This window comes from Corvus hawaiiensis, chromosome 26 (assembly GCF_020740725.1).
Source record: "Corvus hawaiiensis isolate bCorHaw1 chromosome 26, bCorHaw1.pri.cur, whole genome shotgun sequence".
In the NCBI taxonomy this organism is placed as follows: Eukaryota; Metazoa; Chordata; class Aves; order Passeriformes; family Corvidae; genus Corvus; species Corvus hawaiiensis.
In genome coordinates this window covers 1,347,566-1,366,165 of record NC_063238.1, presented here as the reverse complement: position 1 = coordinate 1,366,165, position 18,600 = coordinate 1,347,566, and the positions used below count along the sequence as shown (strand labels likewise).

Below are 18,600 nucleotides of genomic sequence, written 5' to 3'. Positions count from 1 at the left end.
TTCAGCAAGAAGGTGGCTGCTGCCTGTTCCAAAGATACCTTCCCTCTGCTCTTGGAGTGTTTTCCTGAGGGGTGATGCTCTTTAATCCCTGGAAGAGGATCTCTGCATAGGTGAGGGAGGCCCCAGTTGGCTGTTTTTAGAAGTCAAACACATACGTGTTTTGCAGTCAGACTCTCCCTTTTCAGGCTTAAGTAACAAAACCAATTGTAGATTTACTTCCAGTCTTACAGCATTCTGGGGAAAGGGTTTGAAAGCTGCACAGTTCCCAAAGATGTGTCCTGCCCTGAGCAAGCAGCATTTGATGGTTGATTTTCTGTCATGGCTGATGCTTGTGGATAAACGTAGTCCTGGGTGGTGTTGAAGATGTGAGCTCATCCCACAGCCTCTTTCATTACTGCCCCAATACCCAATGCAGGGCCTGGAGCCCCGTTGCTCCTTCCCTTCTCAGCTCCCAGTGCCTGTGGCAAGCTTCTCTGGAGGTCTTTCCATAAAATTCACCCTGCAGTGGTGGTTCAGACAAGAGTCAGGATTTGAAAATGTGCTGCCCTTGCCTCAGTGGAGTTTTATGCTGCACTCATCAGCCAGCTGTGGGAAGGGAGGCTGGAGTGCCCACTGACCAGGGCCTAAGTGAGCCCAGAGAGGAATGCTGTGGTTTGCTGAGCCTCCTGTAGGAGAGCAGCCCTGCACTGGGTTCATGGCTGCTGCCCCATGTGCTCTGGGCTGGGGTTGACCTTGCCTCTGGGGTGGTCCTCATCTCTACAGAGTTCCTGACAAGGAACAGGGGTCAGTGGCTATATCTGGACAAAGCCCCATCTTCCCTGAGCTCTCCCCAAGCCACCGTGCCTCTGCTGGGTGGAGGGGAAAAAAATACTTGGTAAAAGAAGAGGCTTTTGGCATCAGCAGTTCATTGTTGCTGAGGTGCTGTGATATATAAAGGTGAGAAAACTGCGAGCAAACTGCTGCTCCTGATACTGTCTCCAGTTTAGGTGCACCAGACGCAGTAAGGAGGTGAGGTCTCACCTCCTGCCCCCAGCAGAGGCTGTCACCACTGGGGAACATGGTCTGAGAGACAGGTCTCCATGGATCTGTTCTTTCCCCTTGGCATCCATGTGATGGCCATGAGTGCTTGCAGTCCCTGCAGGCGCAGGAGTGGTCGGGAGGTTGTTCCCATATCCAAGGATGAGCATTGCTTTCCTATCCTGGGCGAGAACTTCCTGCCTTTTTCCCCAAACCCAGTCATTCCTAATGTGGGCTGTGTTTCTGATGCCTGAGAAACTCTTGCTTTAAAGTAGCCTTCTTCTTAGCAAAAACAGACAGCTGCCCAGGGATGAGGAAGGTACTAAACCTTGTAATCTAGTTACCTTGGTAACATCTGTAAGAAACTATTGCTATACCACTTTCTGTTTTTTCTTCGTCTCTTTTATGGAACTACATACTCTGTTTACTTGACAAAAGTGTGATTTATACCATACCCAATATAGCCATTCTCCCAACTATTACCCTGACAAACAAGTTCCCATTTCTAACAAGCAAGGTTAAATGACTGTAAAAACAGATATTTGACTTTATAGTGGAAACTGAGATTTGCCATCAAGTAACTCAGCATTTGCTAAGAAAAGCAAAAATCTTGTAAAAACTTTTTTATTGTTTCAGAGTATTATAGTGCTTGATCACATTTACTCAGCACAGGAATTCTTTTCAATGGTCATGTTTTTTTCTTCTGCATTGTGACATCCTCACACATTTGTAAGATTCAGTTGTCAACCATATGTCATACAGGGCAACAAAAAAAGAAATAAAAGCATTATTGCTAGGCAAAACTAACAGCTGTGCTTGAGAATTGGCTGTTCCTGGATCTAGCTCTTAGCACAGCTCTCACCATTCCCATTTAGCCGTCTGTGTCCTGGTAGTGGTTCCTCTGCACTGTGTGAGCTGGGACACTTGAGTGCCAGCACACAGAAGGTCCTGAGGGATCAGACTTATGTGCTGCTGGGTAGGCAGTGCCCACACCTTTTAGGTGGTTTTTTGTATCTTCTGGTTACTCACCTGTTTCTCTCTTTGTTGCCAACTGTAGGGAATTTTCTGAGCCCTTCAAAGGGAAGAGCATCCCTTACTCAGTGACCCATTCAGTAATTGATTAAATTAATCTGAAACTAACTCTCACTTTTTAAACTGCTAATCAAGAAGCCAATTATCTGTTAACAGTCCTAAATACAAATCAGCAGTAACCAAAGTGTTCCTCTGTTAAAAAAATCTGGATTTCTTTCTGTTATCTCACAGCTTTTAAAATAAGTTGGAAATGTGGCTATTTTCTTTAAAAAAAATGAAGACCCCATATTAGAATTCCATTTTCTATTTTGGAACAGTAAAACAGCTTATTTATTTCTGAAAGTGTGTTTAGAATTTTAGCCTTTTTTATGTGTTATGGCCTTGAAGACGTAAGTCTCAGGGCATGATAGAAGGTTTATTAAGGATAAATCCTGCTCTTTTTATGCACTTACATAGCTGAAATCCTCAAGCAGCATTGTTCTGTTGCAAGTTTGGCTGGGGTATACATTTAAGAGCCTTATTCTATGAATGTTATGTCTTTTATTTTATATACATTTGTATGTGCAAAAGGTAATGTAAAAGAAATACATGCCAAAGCATAGTTTTATTTTTTTATTGCAGCCATTAATTATACAGCTGTTTTAGAACAAAAACATTGTTCTTTAAGTAAAATTATTTAAATTATGACTCTTAATTTTTATTGTTGTTGAAATGAGACTTTTTTACAGGTTTACAAAACAAAGCAATTTTAAAAAAATGTTTGTAGTGCATGCCCAGTCCTGTATATATTTATGGCATAAAAATGTTGTTTGAGTGCAGCAAGTAAGGCAATGATGTATGATAGCTTGTCTATGGCTTTCTAAGTATTTAATTGAATTAGATCCCTACCCATTTATTCAGTATTCTCCTCATTTAAAAATCTGATCTGAGAGAAGTGAATAGTTGTTTTTTACTGTAATAATGATGGTGAGTCAACAATTTGATTAATCATGAGTTAAAGTATGAGTATTTCTGAGCACATCTGTTAAAGGACGTGTCCTGATTTTTTTTTAATTCCTCATGTGTATAAATGTGTTTGCTTCTTTTCCATGGAAGTTGTTTAGAAAGGCCCAAAAAAGAGGGTATATTAAGGTGCTAATATATTAAGGTGCATCTCATCCTGTATCTCCAGTTTCAATCTGAATGCATTCCTGACTACTGACTCCCTGGTTTTGTTTCCAGATTCATAGTCTGCAATAAAAGAAGGCTTGTAGAGCCCTGGGCAGGTGTTTGCACCATTAGCAAAACCGTGTAATTTGCCAGAAAAGAAGTGCTTTAGAGAACAAGAAGTAATGAAATTGAGTGCCAAATTCTGCTGCCATTTAATCCTTTGAAAGATAAAATGTTTTACTAGGTAGCCTGTTGGCCAAAAAGATTGTTTGGAATCAAAGAAGGGCTGAGTGGTAGCACAGGTGGCACATTCCAGTGCTGACAAGGGCAGGATACACAAATCCATAAGTATGTGAAGACACAGATTAATCATGCAATCCAGCTGTAAAATCTTAAGGGTAGCAATGACACATCCAGAGTTTTTAGATGGAGCTTTCAGGTTTATAATTTAATCCACTATTTATCAGTATTTTTAAGCATGTTATGACATGAATGAACGAAGTGAATGGGCACCTAACAAAATGAAGAGAGGATCTTTTTTTCTGGAGTCAGCTCTTCCAGTATAATCTCCACTGGCAGCAGTGAACACATCAGATGTATTTACATTGTATCTCTGCAAGAGGATGTTTATGGATATGACATGTGCTGTTCTGCACACTAAAAACTTGAGATTCAGATTCTCTCAGTACCACGTGCACCTCTGTTGATTTCAGAAATGTGTAATACTGCACTGATGAGCGTGGTATAAGAATCTAAATAGATCCATAGGCATATGGACAGACAGATTGATCAAGGCAGACTTTATCACTTTGTCCCTAAAAATCCTTTGTGATTATCTTTTATGTACACAGTGATACTAAAGTGTCAGCCCAGATAAGTTCCCTTAACTTGCTAGTATTTTATGGATTTACTTAAAGTTTTACTTGAAAATGTGGAGGAGTGTGTGTGCACTTTTTGCAGAAATGTACTGGTGCTAGTAATTTTAACAGTTTTCATTCTGTTTTGAAAAAACATTGTGAATGTATAAATTATGTTTGAACTGGACAGAGATGATTATGTGGCATGTGACTGAAAATATATATTTTTTAATAGATGATTCAGCCGCAGAGAGTTTTAATGGCAATGAGACCGTGGGACACAGTTCCAATGCTTCAGGGGGAACACACTGCAGGGAGATGGCAGAAACCAACAGTAATGGCAAAACAAATCTGGAGCAGGATGAGCAGCCTCTGAACCTGAGTGACAGTCCCCTCTCTGCTCAGCTGACTTCAGAATACAGACTAGATGATCACAGCAGTAATGGAAAGAACAAATACAAGACTCTCCTAATTTCTGATCTCAAGATGGAACGGGAGGCAAGAGAAAATGGAAGCAAGGTAAGATGCTTCCACATGGTCCAGATATGAAACATGTAGTTCAGAAAAGAAAAAGATTTGTGAGGCCAAACTAAAGGTTATTCCCAGCTAAGCACTTAATGCAATGTGTCTAATGTTTGTCAGATCATTACTTAAATGCCATATGTAGATTTGTATGCTCTCTTACACATATATGATGCATACATACATTAAGGGTATATAGATGTACGTGGGTGAATACATATGTACAGGCAAATATATTGTGCTGACACACAGGAAAAAATGGTGTAGTTCTCCATCAGACATGAACTTTATCAATCCATTTATTGAGAACTGTCAACATTACTGATTTGAAAAAAAATTAAAGTATGTATATAACATGATACATATATATATGTATAGATATGGAGACACACATATATATATGTATATTTACAGATGGCCATCTCATCACATCTTTTGTGTATCTATAGAATTGTCGTGGTTTAATCCCAGCTGGCCACTAAGTACCTCCCAGCCACTTGCTCACTCCCCTCCCTGCCCTGGTGGGCACAGGAGGAGAATGGAAGAAGGGTAAAACCTATGGGTTGAGACAGGAACAGTTTAATAATTGAAATAAAGTATATTACTACTACTACTATTACTACTACTACTAATGATAATTCTAATGAAAAAGGAGACAACAAAAAGAGAAAGAGGAATAAAATCCAAGAAACACAAGTGATGCAGTTGCTCACCACCCACTGACCAGTGCCCAGTCAGTGTCTGAGCAGTGATTGACAGTTTCTGGCTAGCTTCCCCCAGTTTATTCACTGGACATGATGCTCTGTTGTGTGGAATATCCCTTTGGCCAGTTTGGGTCAGCTGTTCTGGCCTTGCTCCCTTCCAGCCATTTGCACACCTGCTCTCCAGCAGAGCCTGGGAAATTGAAAAATCATTTACTGAGCACTGCTTAGCATCAACTAAAACATCAGTATGATGTCAATATTATTCTCACACCTAATCCAAAACACAGCACTGTACCAGCTACTAGGAAGAAAAGGAGCTGTTTCCCACCAAAACTTGGACAAGAATGAATCCGTATGAATATTAAGTGTGTATGCCCAAGAAAATTCCTACCAGTGAATTATCAACATCTGAAAGGAAGTGATTTGGTTTCTTCATGATTGTGTTATGCAGGCACCTAACCTGAATTAAAACTGACAAGTTTGCTTTAAGAAGCTGTAATCCCCTGAGGGCTTTTCGCTGTGGTTTCTATTACGTGGGTAAGGAGAAGCAAGGGTGTTGTTTTGTAGATAAAGACAGATCCTATAGATTAAGTTAGCTAGATTCCTAGGATGGTGTTTTTCATGAGCGCCTACAGTAGGGAGGGTGAAGAAATGGCATATGTCATAGAATTTACCCATTGAGCTTACTGGTCACAGGTTCCTTTTATTTTTTTTATCTGATGACCAACTGGCTTACCACTTTTACAGCAGCAATAATAGGATGTGAGTCCTGGATCCAAAGACTCTTAATGCTAGTCACTAGCTTTCAGTAGCCTGACAAAATAGATATACTTTGAATGGGCACATTTTTTTACAGTGCTTTGAAACAGGAGTGTTAAAATCCTTAGGCATACTTAGAAAGGGATTGTACATGACTGCTATCTAGAGAACAACATTTAATTATGCTAAGGTTTTATCTCCTATCTTCATTGCCTGTGGAGTAAAAATAAAAACTTGTAATGTTTTTGTAACTTAAGTGTCTAAGTTTTAGTGGGTAGAACAAAGGGAGACTAAATGGGAGATTGTTAGTCTTTCTCAAGGCCGTTTAGCAAATCATGTATCCTAACACCTTCTCCATAAAATCTTTATGAAAAACCGTTTATCTGTATGGAATACATTTTTTCTCACAACCTTGCATTTTATGGAAAGCGTTCTGACTAGCTGTAGTCTCAGCCTGTGTATGCACCCCAGAGCTGGATGTGCTCAGTACTTTGGGTTGCACACTGAGTCCCAGATTGGCTGATATGAACAGTATCTTCTTTTGCTCCGGGGCAGATTGTTCTAATGAACCTTTTATAAGCCCGTCACCCAAATACTGACAGACACACAGGCTCTTTTGCCTGAGGTAGGTTGTTGCTTTTGCCATCAGTCTTGCAAATACACAAATAAGCTTGGCAAAGATAGGGAGGAGTCTTAACGTGAAACTCATTTATAGCTAAGATGAGAACACAGCCTAATGTTCAATTTCCAATTTGAATCAGTTCCAACTCAGATGCAAAAAAAATTTATCGAAAAGTGTTAAAAATCTATAATGAATTGAGATGACAATCCAAGCCATCTCATTCTTTGCAAATTTTAAGAGGCCACAATCATCCCCCACATCAATACATTCTTTCACACTCGCTGTCATCCTGCCCACTCTATATTGCCAACAATATGCAGATTTTTCTCCTCTTTTTGTCCTAGTGAAACTCATGTTGGTGTTTAGAGTTCATTTAAGTATACAATTAATTAGATATGCAGTAAAGATTATTAAATATAAAGACTTCAGGAAGAACACAATCCTGGGATAAACAAAATTTGTTAGAGATTTGTAAGATGAGCTACTGAAGAAAATATCTGCTTTCTAAGTGAGGGGAAATATATTTCAAATATTGGGCTAGTATCAGAGGAAGAAATACATTATGCTTCCTCCAACTTCTACAATGTCCCATTTAACCTGCACAAGATGTTATTTTCTTGGGACAGTCAAGACTGTGAAACTCAAAGGCAAAGGAATGGAGATAAGAAGATCTCTTGGCTGACATGTTCTGATAGATAATTTTGTATGTGCTGCAGAATTATGATCAGAAGAAACTGTTGAGATAAAAATGGTAGGTTTTCCATCATATTGTCTTTGAAAATATGACAGCTAATAGGGAAATCTTTTTTGGTTACTTCTTTGTGGAAGTTAAATTTTTAGAATATTCATCTTGTCTATACCTATTTGAAGCAATTCTATGCTTATGCTATAGGGAAAGTTTGCTAAATAGTGGTATCATTCTGCAAAAATCTTGGATGTCAAAACAGGCATACTTAAAATTTTACTAAAAGCAGGCCTCCCTTATGGACACAGAGGACGTAATTAGTGATTTGTAAGAAATATAGGGTTTGGGTTTTTTAATAAGAAATCAAGTTTTCTTGCCTGAAAAGACTCTGGTAAATAACTGGGGATTAGATAACCCTGTGAACACCTAGAGTATATTATTTAAAGATTGCTCAGTTCAGCTACTTCAGAATATGGCTTTTAAAACTGGTGTTAGTAGCACTCTTTAAAGAAGTATGACATTTCAGTGGACAGTGTTACTTTGAATTCTCAGTTCCAGGCAGTGAGAATGTGTGGTAATCTCTTCTTTGTACAAAAAGACCATGAGCTGAGTGCAGTGGAGGGAGTTACCAAGTTGTAACGATCTTAAAATCTGATCAAAATGTTCTACTATTCACTGAAAAAATGTTGTGCAAGGACAAAATGAGTTTTCATAGTGTTAAGTACATATATGTGTATATGTATATATATGTGTATATATATATATAGGCTTTATATGTATGCTTTTATTAAGCTTATATTAGGGACCAGATCCTCCAGTAAGACCTAGATGTTCACAGCAGCAGAAATTTCTACAACCATTTAGGGCTAAACTGAAGTCTGAAATTTTGCATAGCTGCAAAAATATGTACATAAGTTTACCTTGACTGGGCTGGGTCTTTGTACTACAAAAGACTTAGAAAGTATTCATCAGCAAATGCTCTTCAAATGTGTTCTATGAATTCAGATAGCTAAGTGCATATATAAATTATTTTAGATTGTTAATTATGTGTGAGCCTGATGGGTTTTTGTGTGACCATGGTGAAGTCTCTGTAGCATTGAGATTTTTTATTGCTGATTCTTTTGTTGTTGCTACTTCCTGGACCATATATTTTATTTTTAAAAGTTATTATATAGCTTTATATCTTCTTCATTATTTATTTCATTAAATATAGCAAGCCTGCTCCTTTTAAATGATTTTGTCTTTTCTGCATTTGGATAACAAAGTTATTGTAATACAGTATGGGAAAACAGGCTTTTGAACTCGCCAGTCATACTTACATTGTGCCACTATTTTACCTGGATTAATAAATAATACCTTCTATCTGTATTGCAAGGGGCACTCCTAATATGTAAAAACTTCTCTTTGGAATTTCCCAGATAGAAACATGTGCTACTGATCATAAATGCCTAGGAGATGCCTTAAAATGAGGTGACAAGAACAACACACATGCCCATTTTGTCCAGATACCTACTAATTGTAAACAGTTGGTTTTCTTTCTTTCTACCAGATGAAATTTCTGATAGAAAGTTGGACACCTTGAGTCCCTGTGGATGTATGGTAGGCTAAGTTAACATGCATTATGTTTAGCTCAAGTGTGTAATTGGCTGCTTGAAGAACTGCACAAGATAAGAAATTTTTCCCCTAAGTCTGAAAAGTAAAGCATAGTTTTAAAGGAGAGAACAATAAATAATGATTGCTGCATACCACGACCTTTAATTATAATATTACATTCTAATGTGTGTGTCATTACAGTTACAGTTGTTCACCACAAGGCAGAGCTTTCATGTAGTATCTAAAACTAAAATCCTTCTGTCTCTTCTTTAATGCTGGGCTTTTGAAGTGTTTCACAAGCTTTTTTCTACAGCCTGATGTAAAGAACAGTGTTATTGTCATGGGCCACTGCCAGGGGCTGCTTGCTTCCAGCAATTGCAACTTCAAACAGTGTTGTAATGGGTGTATCTACACTATGGCAGGTTAGCCTGGCATGCTGTCTGCTTTTCACACCAGCCCCGCTCCAAGAAGGCATTTAAAAGCTTTAACCTTGTATGGCATCTGAAAGCCAGAGCATATATGAGGTCCTGGGTGAAGTTTGAAGTTCCTGCACAATACTCCAGTTAAAATTTAGTCGTGTTCAGTGGTTAGTCCAGCTGTAGAATCTTGTAACATCTGTTTTGCTGGAGCTCATCGTTACCAAGGGAAACCAGGCATGACTGTCCAAGCAGCCTGACCTGTGTGTACAATTATACAGATAAGCCTGTTGTCATCTGCTGGTGAATCCAACTGGTTTCCAAAACTGCACATGAATTTAGCCACAGGTGGACACCATCTACAAGGAGCAAGGTAGAGTCTCAATGTATTTCTTCCACACTCTCTTTCCTTTTAAAAGATATGATTGTATTTTAGCAAAAGGTGGAAGGTCATTCTTTATATCCAGGGAATATCATCACATCTGACATTGTGTTTCTGAGGCATGGGGAGTCACTGCCTGTCTAGTTCCCATCTGCCTGTGTTTCTGTCTGCAGGTTTTCTTGGGGAAATGGCCATGGTCAGAAAATAAGGGAGCATATGACTTTTTCTAAAGCAAATTGAATCCTTAGGAATTGCAGTGGACTTTCACAGAGACTGATAGAGGCCTATTGAGAAACTCAGGAAGTAATTTATTTTAAAAAAATTATTAATGAAATGTGAAACAGGTGTGCATCTATGTGAAGCAGGAGTTAAAATGCAGACTTTGGGAATTTGCATGTTATTTAGAACAGTGTTGGAGATGTTGTTTTTGTTTTTTCCTTTCTTTTTTTTTTACTTAATAACTCAATTTTTTTTTTCTTCCATCATCATTGATTATTTATATTCAACTGGAATAGACAGGTTTCAGCTGAATGGGAGCATTGCCATGTGATACTTACATGATATGGTTACCTCAGTTCTAAGCAGGAGGGAAGGTGGAAAGGGTAAGATAAAAGCGTCTCCTCTTCTTTTGAGGGTACCATTAAACTCTGCATGTTGGCTTTTTTAATACAAAGAGAATAACCTTTTGCCCATCCAGTTTATTTTGCTAAATGCCCAAGTTAAGATAATTAATCGGGATTGCGAGTTTAGCCTGTCAGAAAGGAGCTTTTGATTCCAACTCATCTCTCCACAGAACTTTTCATTGTATCCCTTGCTTGAAGTTGGATCTCACTACCTAGATATGGCATAAGAAGAAATTAGACTTTTTGGTTTTATTTGTTCTAACTGGTATATTTTATTTCATTTCCATGGTCAGATAGAAAGTGTTCAAGCAATGCCGTATTTTACTGATTGCTGTTTTCTTTATGGAAGTATCTTAAGAGTCTGCAGTCCAGGGGTCTGACAGCCTTATTTTATGGCTTAATTGTTAGGACTAGGAAGAGACTTAGCTGAAATACTCTTTGCTACTGTCATTAATAACTTACGAGGAGTGAAGCAGAGTCTGGTGAAAGGTTTAGGCAGGACATGTTACTACAATTAGTGGCATACTAGATTTTGAGCAAACAACAACAGGAGTGGGGCAGAAGGCAAAGCCAGCATTGGAAACACTCTGGAGCAATGAGATACCAGCACAGAATGAGTCTGCAGCTCCACAAGGGTCCAGTCTGCTCTCATCATTCCAGCCTCAGCACTGAGATGAGGATGGTGACATCTTCCAGCTTTGCCTTAGTTGTTACCCGATGGATTCCATCATTGCTGCTTTACACTAAATCCATGGAAATAGTTTGTACTGAGATTTAAAAGTAAAAATGATAAAAGAAATGAACTGAAGGCAGAATCCACCCCTGCCACCATTGTGTGTAGGTGATAAAGGGCTACATCTTTTGTCTTGCATCTCACATCTTTGGTGTGTGAAGGCAGGCTCAAGTGTTCTGTTGAGGTATGTATCTTTCTCTGCTATGCTCAAGTTTGTGCAAAGGTAACAGGCATGTCAGTGCTTTTCTCTTCTCAGGAGATAGATACACTACAATAGAAGAGGATAAACCTATTCTCTTCTCCTATTCATGGAGAACATTAATGAAAGGAGAAAAAAAGTGTATGCAAGCAGTTTTGTGACTTTCTAATTTTTTCCTGCCCACTCACCTGCAAATTACCCTGTTTTTCTCTCTTACCCAACGAATTGCTGCTTCATGAATAGGCATTTCAGAAGTTGCTGTCATGAAGTCTGAGTCCTTTATGTTTTATTTTACCATTTTATCTGACACCTTGATTTTACTCTTCCCTACTTTTAGAAAACAAGCAAGCTGAGAAAAATCACAGTTTTCTGGCCCCGAAAGTCAGTTTATATGTTGTTTGGATAAAGCATGTTTGTTCTGTGAAGAAAAAAGGTGTTCTTTTTTGCTGCTCTTTCGTAGGGAAGTTGTTAGAGGCCACTGAGAAGCTCCGTGGTACCAAAAAAAATTTGATGTTAGTTTATTGGTTTAATAAGCACTATTTAAGCACTGCTCAAGTGTAACAACTATGGTTTTATAGTCTGTTTTTTTCCAGACTTGAATCTTCTGATTTTGGGGGTTACCCATAAAAAATGGCTAAATAGATCAATGTTTTTCAGAGCATGTTTTTATTGCCACTACAGCTGCATGAAAAAAACTCAGTGTTGTGTTTGTCAGAAGATATGAATTCTGTAGCATTCTCTAACAGTCACATTCATCAAAATCCTTTGTCTACAGTACCATCAGTTCTGTGTCTAATTCTTCCCATTGGAAGTACATTTAGTAGCAGGTTTTCATGTTCACTTAAAGCTTTTGAAAGTGAAATTCATTTCCTGCAGGGCATTCACAACAATAATGTAACTCCAGGTCAATTAAATGGAAGTTGATGATGCTACTCCAGATTTACATACCCAAAATGGGGAATACAATCTGATTCCATATATGTATGAAATCCCAGCTAATGTAAAACTGGCGTGGAAGAGAATAAGTTTTGATGTGACCTTTTATAAATTTTCTCAGAAGTTTTTTTTAAAAGGAGGAAGTGCACATTGGTCAAGTATCAGAAAGTGGTGCTCTTGATTCCAGATTGCATGTGTGTTGCTCACAGATCCAGCTGTCTATCCTCATTTACTTTTATGTTTGGAGTCTTCGGTCACTCATATCGAAAATGAAGCACTTGTACGTGAAGGAGATGCAGGACTTTCTCCAACTTGATTTTAGTGGCTGGACATCTGTTCAGAAAGCTATCAAGTGCCTCTGCAATCAGTGAGGTAAGGTCTGAAATCACTACTTCCCTCCCTGTTTACAGCCAAGAACGTTTTAAAACTCATGAGTCTGGGAACATGTCTGTACCTCTCAGACAAATTCTTGTTCACTTCAGCACAGATTTGTTCCTGATAGACACCTTCAAGGCTGGACCTTATTACAATCCCTAACTCTTATTTTTGAGGTCTTTTTTGTTGTGGTTTGTTGGGGTATTTTTCCCCATTAGGAAGGAAATGGAATTTTTGTTGAAGCCCTACCACATTAAATGATTCGCTTTACCTTTTTCTTCTTCTGTTATCACATATGCAGCTCCTCTGCCACCTAGAAAAAGACTGAGAGCAAATCTTGCTCTTGGAAGATTAAACACTATTTGATGGTAAATTGAGCAAGATATAATGGGGCAGCAATAATTGCTACCTACTGTGATTGTGTTTAGTCTTAATATTATTTACAGTTAATGAACTGTCATTTTTTTTATTTTTCAGATGCTGAGGTTGAAAAGCTGATCCTCAAAACTAATCTGTGATGAATGGCTTCATAATTGGCTCCTTTCTACACATTACACTCCTTCAAAACTATATTGTTATTCAAGAAGTTGATAATCATGAATGTTACTCCTAATTTTTTTCTTTCTGGTATTGAATTATTTTCTATATGCCAAGACAAGTCCTGAGGAAAGAGAGAAAAGAAGTCAAAGGTTTTTCTTCTTTAATGACATTTATAACAATATATTGATGAGATTTTAAAATAAATACATTTTTTATTAGTTGTCTTACAGATATCTCAGTTTCTAATCTTTTTTTTTTTTTTTGAATGAATGCCAGTAGTCAAATGTCTTGCTGAATAGTTGATACACCTTCAAGCTGTGCTTTTGTGTGCTCTCCATAGCAATTGCTGGGAATAATTAATTACATTAGAACCCTGAATGCTTTTTTTGGATACTTACTTATTCATACAGCTGGATTTGCTGGGTGATGTGAGAAAAGTGAATAGGTCAATTTTTTAATAGAGGAAAGAGGGGAAAGAGAAGTAGAATTCAACTTTAAAACTATTTAATTATTTTGTTCTCTTTCGTCTTTCCTTTTGTTGCTTGCCTTTTAACTTCCTTTTGCTGCTTCAGCTTTTTCTGGTAATTTTCATCTGTTCTCCTCCATTTGCTTCCAAAGGCTCATGGGAAGACCTTTCTTAAATTTTGGTTTTTAGGAACAAAAGGATAGATACAGATAACAGTATTACTTACCAGAAAAAAGGACTGTGAGGAATTAACTTTAATTACTGAGTCTAGTCCTCTGTAAAGGGTAACCTAGATAATAGACTTTTACTCCAAGAGGACATGCAAGAGTTCAATTCACAATGTCCACGAAGTTCTGATTAATATCTTTCAGCCTTATAGAAAACAACAGTGGTGCAGCTGTAATATGCCACAGAAAACAGTGAGGAACTGGAATCATGGTTGATGTCCTAGATCCCTACAACAACAAGGGATTTGCTAGATGGATTTCCCAGATGGTCTCTAGCAGTATCTTATTCCCTGCAGAATGGGGAGTGAAAAAGAACAACTGCCAATAATCCCTATCAGTCTGCTTGAGGTTTTGTCTGCCATATGTTTCATCAAAACGTCCTGCTTTGTATTTCATCTCTAACAGTCACTGATTTTGAATACTTCAAAGAAACAATTAAAAAAGCAGCATCTACATTAGTTATTGAGGCAGGGAGGGGACAGTGGTGTAGGTAGGCATTGAAAGCTGTGAAATGTTTCTTATGTTAAACACAGTCAAAAGACAGCCATCAAACAATTTTACAAAATGCATGGTAAGGAATAAGCCACTGACTGCTATGAATATTACAGAATGGTATTCTTGCACAATCAGTAAAAGATCCTGGAAACTGGTATTTGAGAGCTGTGTAAACAGTCAACATTTGTGTTTCACTGGGAACTGATGAAAGAGTATAAAAATATACAGCCAAAGGTAGGGGTCTGTAACTGATGTGAATTTCCATTTCACCCATGTAAGTGTGGCATGCTATGCACATTTAATACTGGATGAATTCCATATGCATCTCTAGAGTTTTCTCCAAGCTGCTGCTTCTTGGAGCTCACAGTGTTTCTATGAAATACTGCAGCTGTTGCTTGGATCTTGGCGTGGTACAACTGAATATTTCCCATATAGATGCTTCTTCTCATCAGCTGCTTTGGTCAGACTGTCATTCTCAGTGTCCCTTCACACCGATTCAGTCTGTGTTTTCCAACTCTTGTCATCATCAATATGCCATGAGCTACCCCCAGACCTGATGGGAAATGATACATGCTGTTCTCTTCATATACATGCATACACACACACTTTATATATACATATATATATTTGTATATTATCCCTTTGTCTGATGAGAACAGTCATATGAAGGGGCCATGAACCAAAGTTGATGGAATCATACAGATGAATCAGGAGCATACAAAGAGCTCATGTTGTTAAGGCACCTACAATGATACAAACCTAACCTTTGTGTACAGGTACTCTAGCAGACAAGAGTGTGATTGTCTTTCATGTGTGTTTTAATTACTATTGGGATGAAATCTTGTATCTTGCTTCTGACTCCATTTTATATTTTGGTAGAGGTCATGAAGTAATGTGTTTCCTCCTCTTGTGTTTCCCATGGCATTTGGGAATTGTCTGACTCCATCAGGAAGATCCCTTGCAGAGCTATTCAGAATTTCTGCCCTGTACCTTCTACCATGGAGCTCCTGGGCCACACTGTCTCAGGATTAATAAAAGCATCTGCGTGAAAAACAGGGAAAGGTGAGTTGATTTCCTTAGGGTTACCATGAACGGCCCCCTTATGGCCTGTCCTCAGTCCACATTATAGTGTGAGCTGAGTATTGGCTCTCAAGAGGATACATGGATTTTCTTTGGGCCCTATTACTGAATCAGTGATATATGGTTTTTTGGACCCCCTCTGAATGAATTTATCTTTTTCTCACTTTGTTACAGTTAGTCATATGCTCTTAAAAAATCTTTTGCAGATGGAACCCCGTGGGACTGGACCTGTTTCAAAAGCTGTATTAAATGACTAAAATAAAGGTTTTGAAAATTCCTGTTTCCCCCAGTGTGTTGCTTAGCAAGAATAGCTGTGTTTAGTGGAAAAGAAGTCAGATGAGTCTGTGGCATGTGTGCCACCTCACACCCTCTTGGCTCAGCTGAGAGATGGAGGCATGAAGGAATGAGATATAGGCATGTTGTGCTGCTTGTGTCAGTTACGCCTTAAAGAGAACTGTCTCACAAGATTGATGCTTCTCTATGGTTCATTAGAAGCTTTTTAAAATCCACCTCTGTACATTCAATTAAGTGTCCATCCTGCCTTCAGGAAACACATAATATACAGGTTTATGTAATACTGTAAAAAGATATTGGAATTCCTAACGGATCTGAATGAGTGACAAAACACTGAGGAGCTGAAAAATTTGCTCCATAAAGAGGGAATTACCTTGTTAGAGATAAAGCAGCCATGACTTCCTCACAGATCCCAGTGGTTATTGCCAGTTAATAGATTGTTGTCTGTTTGGAAGGCAAAGTTATTAAAAGACTCAGCAGATGAAACTTTTTTTTAAGGTTAGGTTGGAATCGAGATAAAACATTTTTACAATGGCAGTAACAAACCACTCATATGAAACTAGTTAATCATTACACAAAAATGTCTATGTAAGGTAGGTGTTCTTTATATAAATATATGTACTAACGAATCTGAAAGTATACGTGTCATGCTTGTGTCATTTAGGAAAATGGTGACAACGATTCCCTTCTGTTCAAGAGCTGAGTGGTCATGTTCCATGGTTCTGTGAATCAGTAGAAGCATCTTGAATGCTTAAAGAGCCGAAAAGGCTTTTAGCATCTCAGACTGCCAGTTGCCTGGCCTAAGCTTTTGAGAAACCTGGCCTAAATGTCTGTATTTCATAGCCTTAAGTACTTAGCCCTGCATACATCTGGTTTGGGATATAAACCCTAGGACAATATTTATTTTTACTACACTCGCTATGCCAATTAAAGACCATTCTATTTAGTATAAGAGGTAAGTAGTTTTTAAGACTATATCTGAGCTCTGTGGAGATAATTCTTTATCTTCATTCTTCTTCTTTTTTTAATATAAAATTGGCAGGAAGTGTGCTCCTTTGCTTTTAGCCTGTTTCTCCATTCCTATGTTTAGATTTTGATTATATTTAATGCTTACTTTATAATAATGTTTACAGTACCTAGAGCTTATATCTAGGGCTATTTATGTCAAACAGCAAATTAAAAAAAATAGACTGTGTAAGTCTACTGTTAATTGTGAGACAGTAGAACTTTTCTCTCCATGTAATGTAGGCAGTGTCAGTTGTGCAGCATCTTCAAAACTTTTGCTCCACTTTTTACTATTTTTTTCCTTGTTGAAAGTTTTGTCCTTGAAATGTATATGATACTGTGGTGTTAATTTTTATGTTTGTAATTTAACATCTATAATTCATATAGGTGTTACAAGTTTTTTAGGTTATTCTGTTTCTAAGAAGATAATTCTGCATAATAACTTTATACAACATGAATAAGTTGTTTATACCTTCATCAATATTTTAATTGCCAGAGTTTCCTATATCTTAATTATTTGGATTTACATAGCACACTTGGGATTCTGAAAACATCAATAAAAATAAATCAGCTTAACATTACATTGGTCCTGTGAGGCAAGCATGTTCTACCACTGTCTACTGATTAGTAAATACAGGCATGTCATAATTCATTGACTTTCCCTAAGCAAATCAATCAATTTCTCCAGAAAAGCTGGAGAAGCCATTTGTTTCCTGTGTGTTATAGCTGAATATGAATCACAGTATGAATTCATATCTCCAGACATTACTGTTCAGTTAAGGTAAAGAGGCAGAGTCAACTCATACTGAATAGCAATTGGAAAGTTTCCTCTGGTTTTACTAGCATAGCTAAAGTTCAAAACAGTTTTTTTTCACTTGGGCTTTGCTGGTTCACTGATGGTCTTGATGAATCTTTCCAGGCCCCATCATAAGAACATGTTTACGTATGCACAAGAGAGCCTGTGGACTACATTGTTAATATTTGTGTGATTAAACCTTAATTGCCCTAAAGTCAAATGCTTTCCTTAGTCATACAGCTTCCTGGTAGAGTGCATATACATAATACAGAAGTTGGCAGCTGTGGCAGTTCATCCTGGCTTTAGGTAGCAGAAGGCATTCAGTTGCACAGAGTTGGCATTTTGTACCCTTGTAGGGACCCCAGGGTAATCTGTGCCCGACATAACCTCGCTGGAAGGATGTGTTTCTCACACTGGCCTTGTGTGACCCTTGCCAGTACTGTACAGTGCTCCTAGTCCATCCTAAGACAGCAATGGGGCTCAGTTGCCCTTTATCTCATCCTCTTGTTCCATTTCAGGCTGTCTTGCACATCCATGTAGGCTCTTCTCTTGACACTTGAGTAAGTTTGGAGTACTTTGGTACAAAGTGCAGTTAATTCCACCTGCATTAATGCTGTGGTTTCTTTTATATTCCTCAGGATAAAAGGCAAACATTTAGCCTCTGAACATCTCTAAATGTGTCTCAGAACATGAATCTGGCCTTGCAGAGTTGAAATGGATACAGCCATTAATCTGTTGATTGAACTAAGTACTGAGTATGTAGCCCAAACTGAGAGAACCGCAGGGGGATGAGGCTGTAGAAGTGTTAGAGTAATTGTCTGTAGCTATTTAGCAGTTGAGTTTTTTCTTTTTAATTATGAAAAACAGTCAAAATAATAGTTCAAATCACTGAAGCATTGGACTTCAAATCTGGGTTTTCAATTTATGTACAAAATTTGAGTATACCTGTGCATCTGTGTACCTGTATAAAGCAAGTTGTTTCACTTCCTCCTTAAATGTTCCTTCTTACCATACAATCTTTTTTTCACAATGCTTTATTTCATAAACCTTGCTTGGCTGAATGCTCTCCTGGTTGCCAAATTCATGTCCTGCT

At 38.0% G+C, this 18,600-nt stretch overlaps 1 protein-coding gene and 1 long non-coding RNA gene across 6 annotated transcripts in view; both read left to right on the top strand.

The window, feature by feature from the left end:
- NOL4 (nucleolar protein 4) overlaps positions 1-18,600 on the top strand; it is a 190,299-nt gene that overhangs the window by 106,376 nt on the left and 65,323 nt on the right. For all 5 annotated transcript variants that reach the window (XM_048286256.1, XM_048286255.1, XM_048286257.1 and 2 more), the window contains one exon: positions 4,291-4,574. In XM_048286256.1, coding sequence (XP_048142213.1) covers positions 4,291-4,574 — 284 coding nt within the window. The remainder of the gene's footprint in view (positions 1-4,290; positions 4,575-18,600) is intronic.
- LOC125316877 lies at positions 9,496-14,261 on the top strand. Its single transcript, XR_007199884.1, has 2 exons — positions 9,496-12,601; positions 13,082-14,261. It is a non-coding gene; the product is annotated as an uncharacterized LOC125316877 (long non-coding RNA).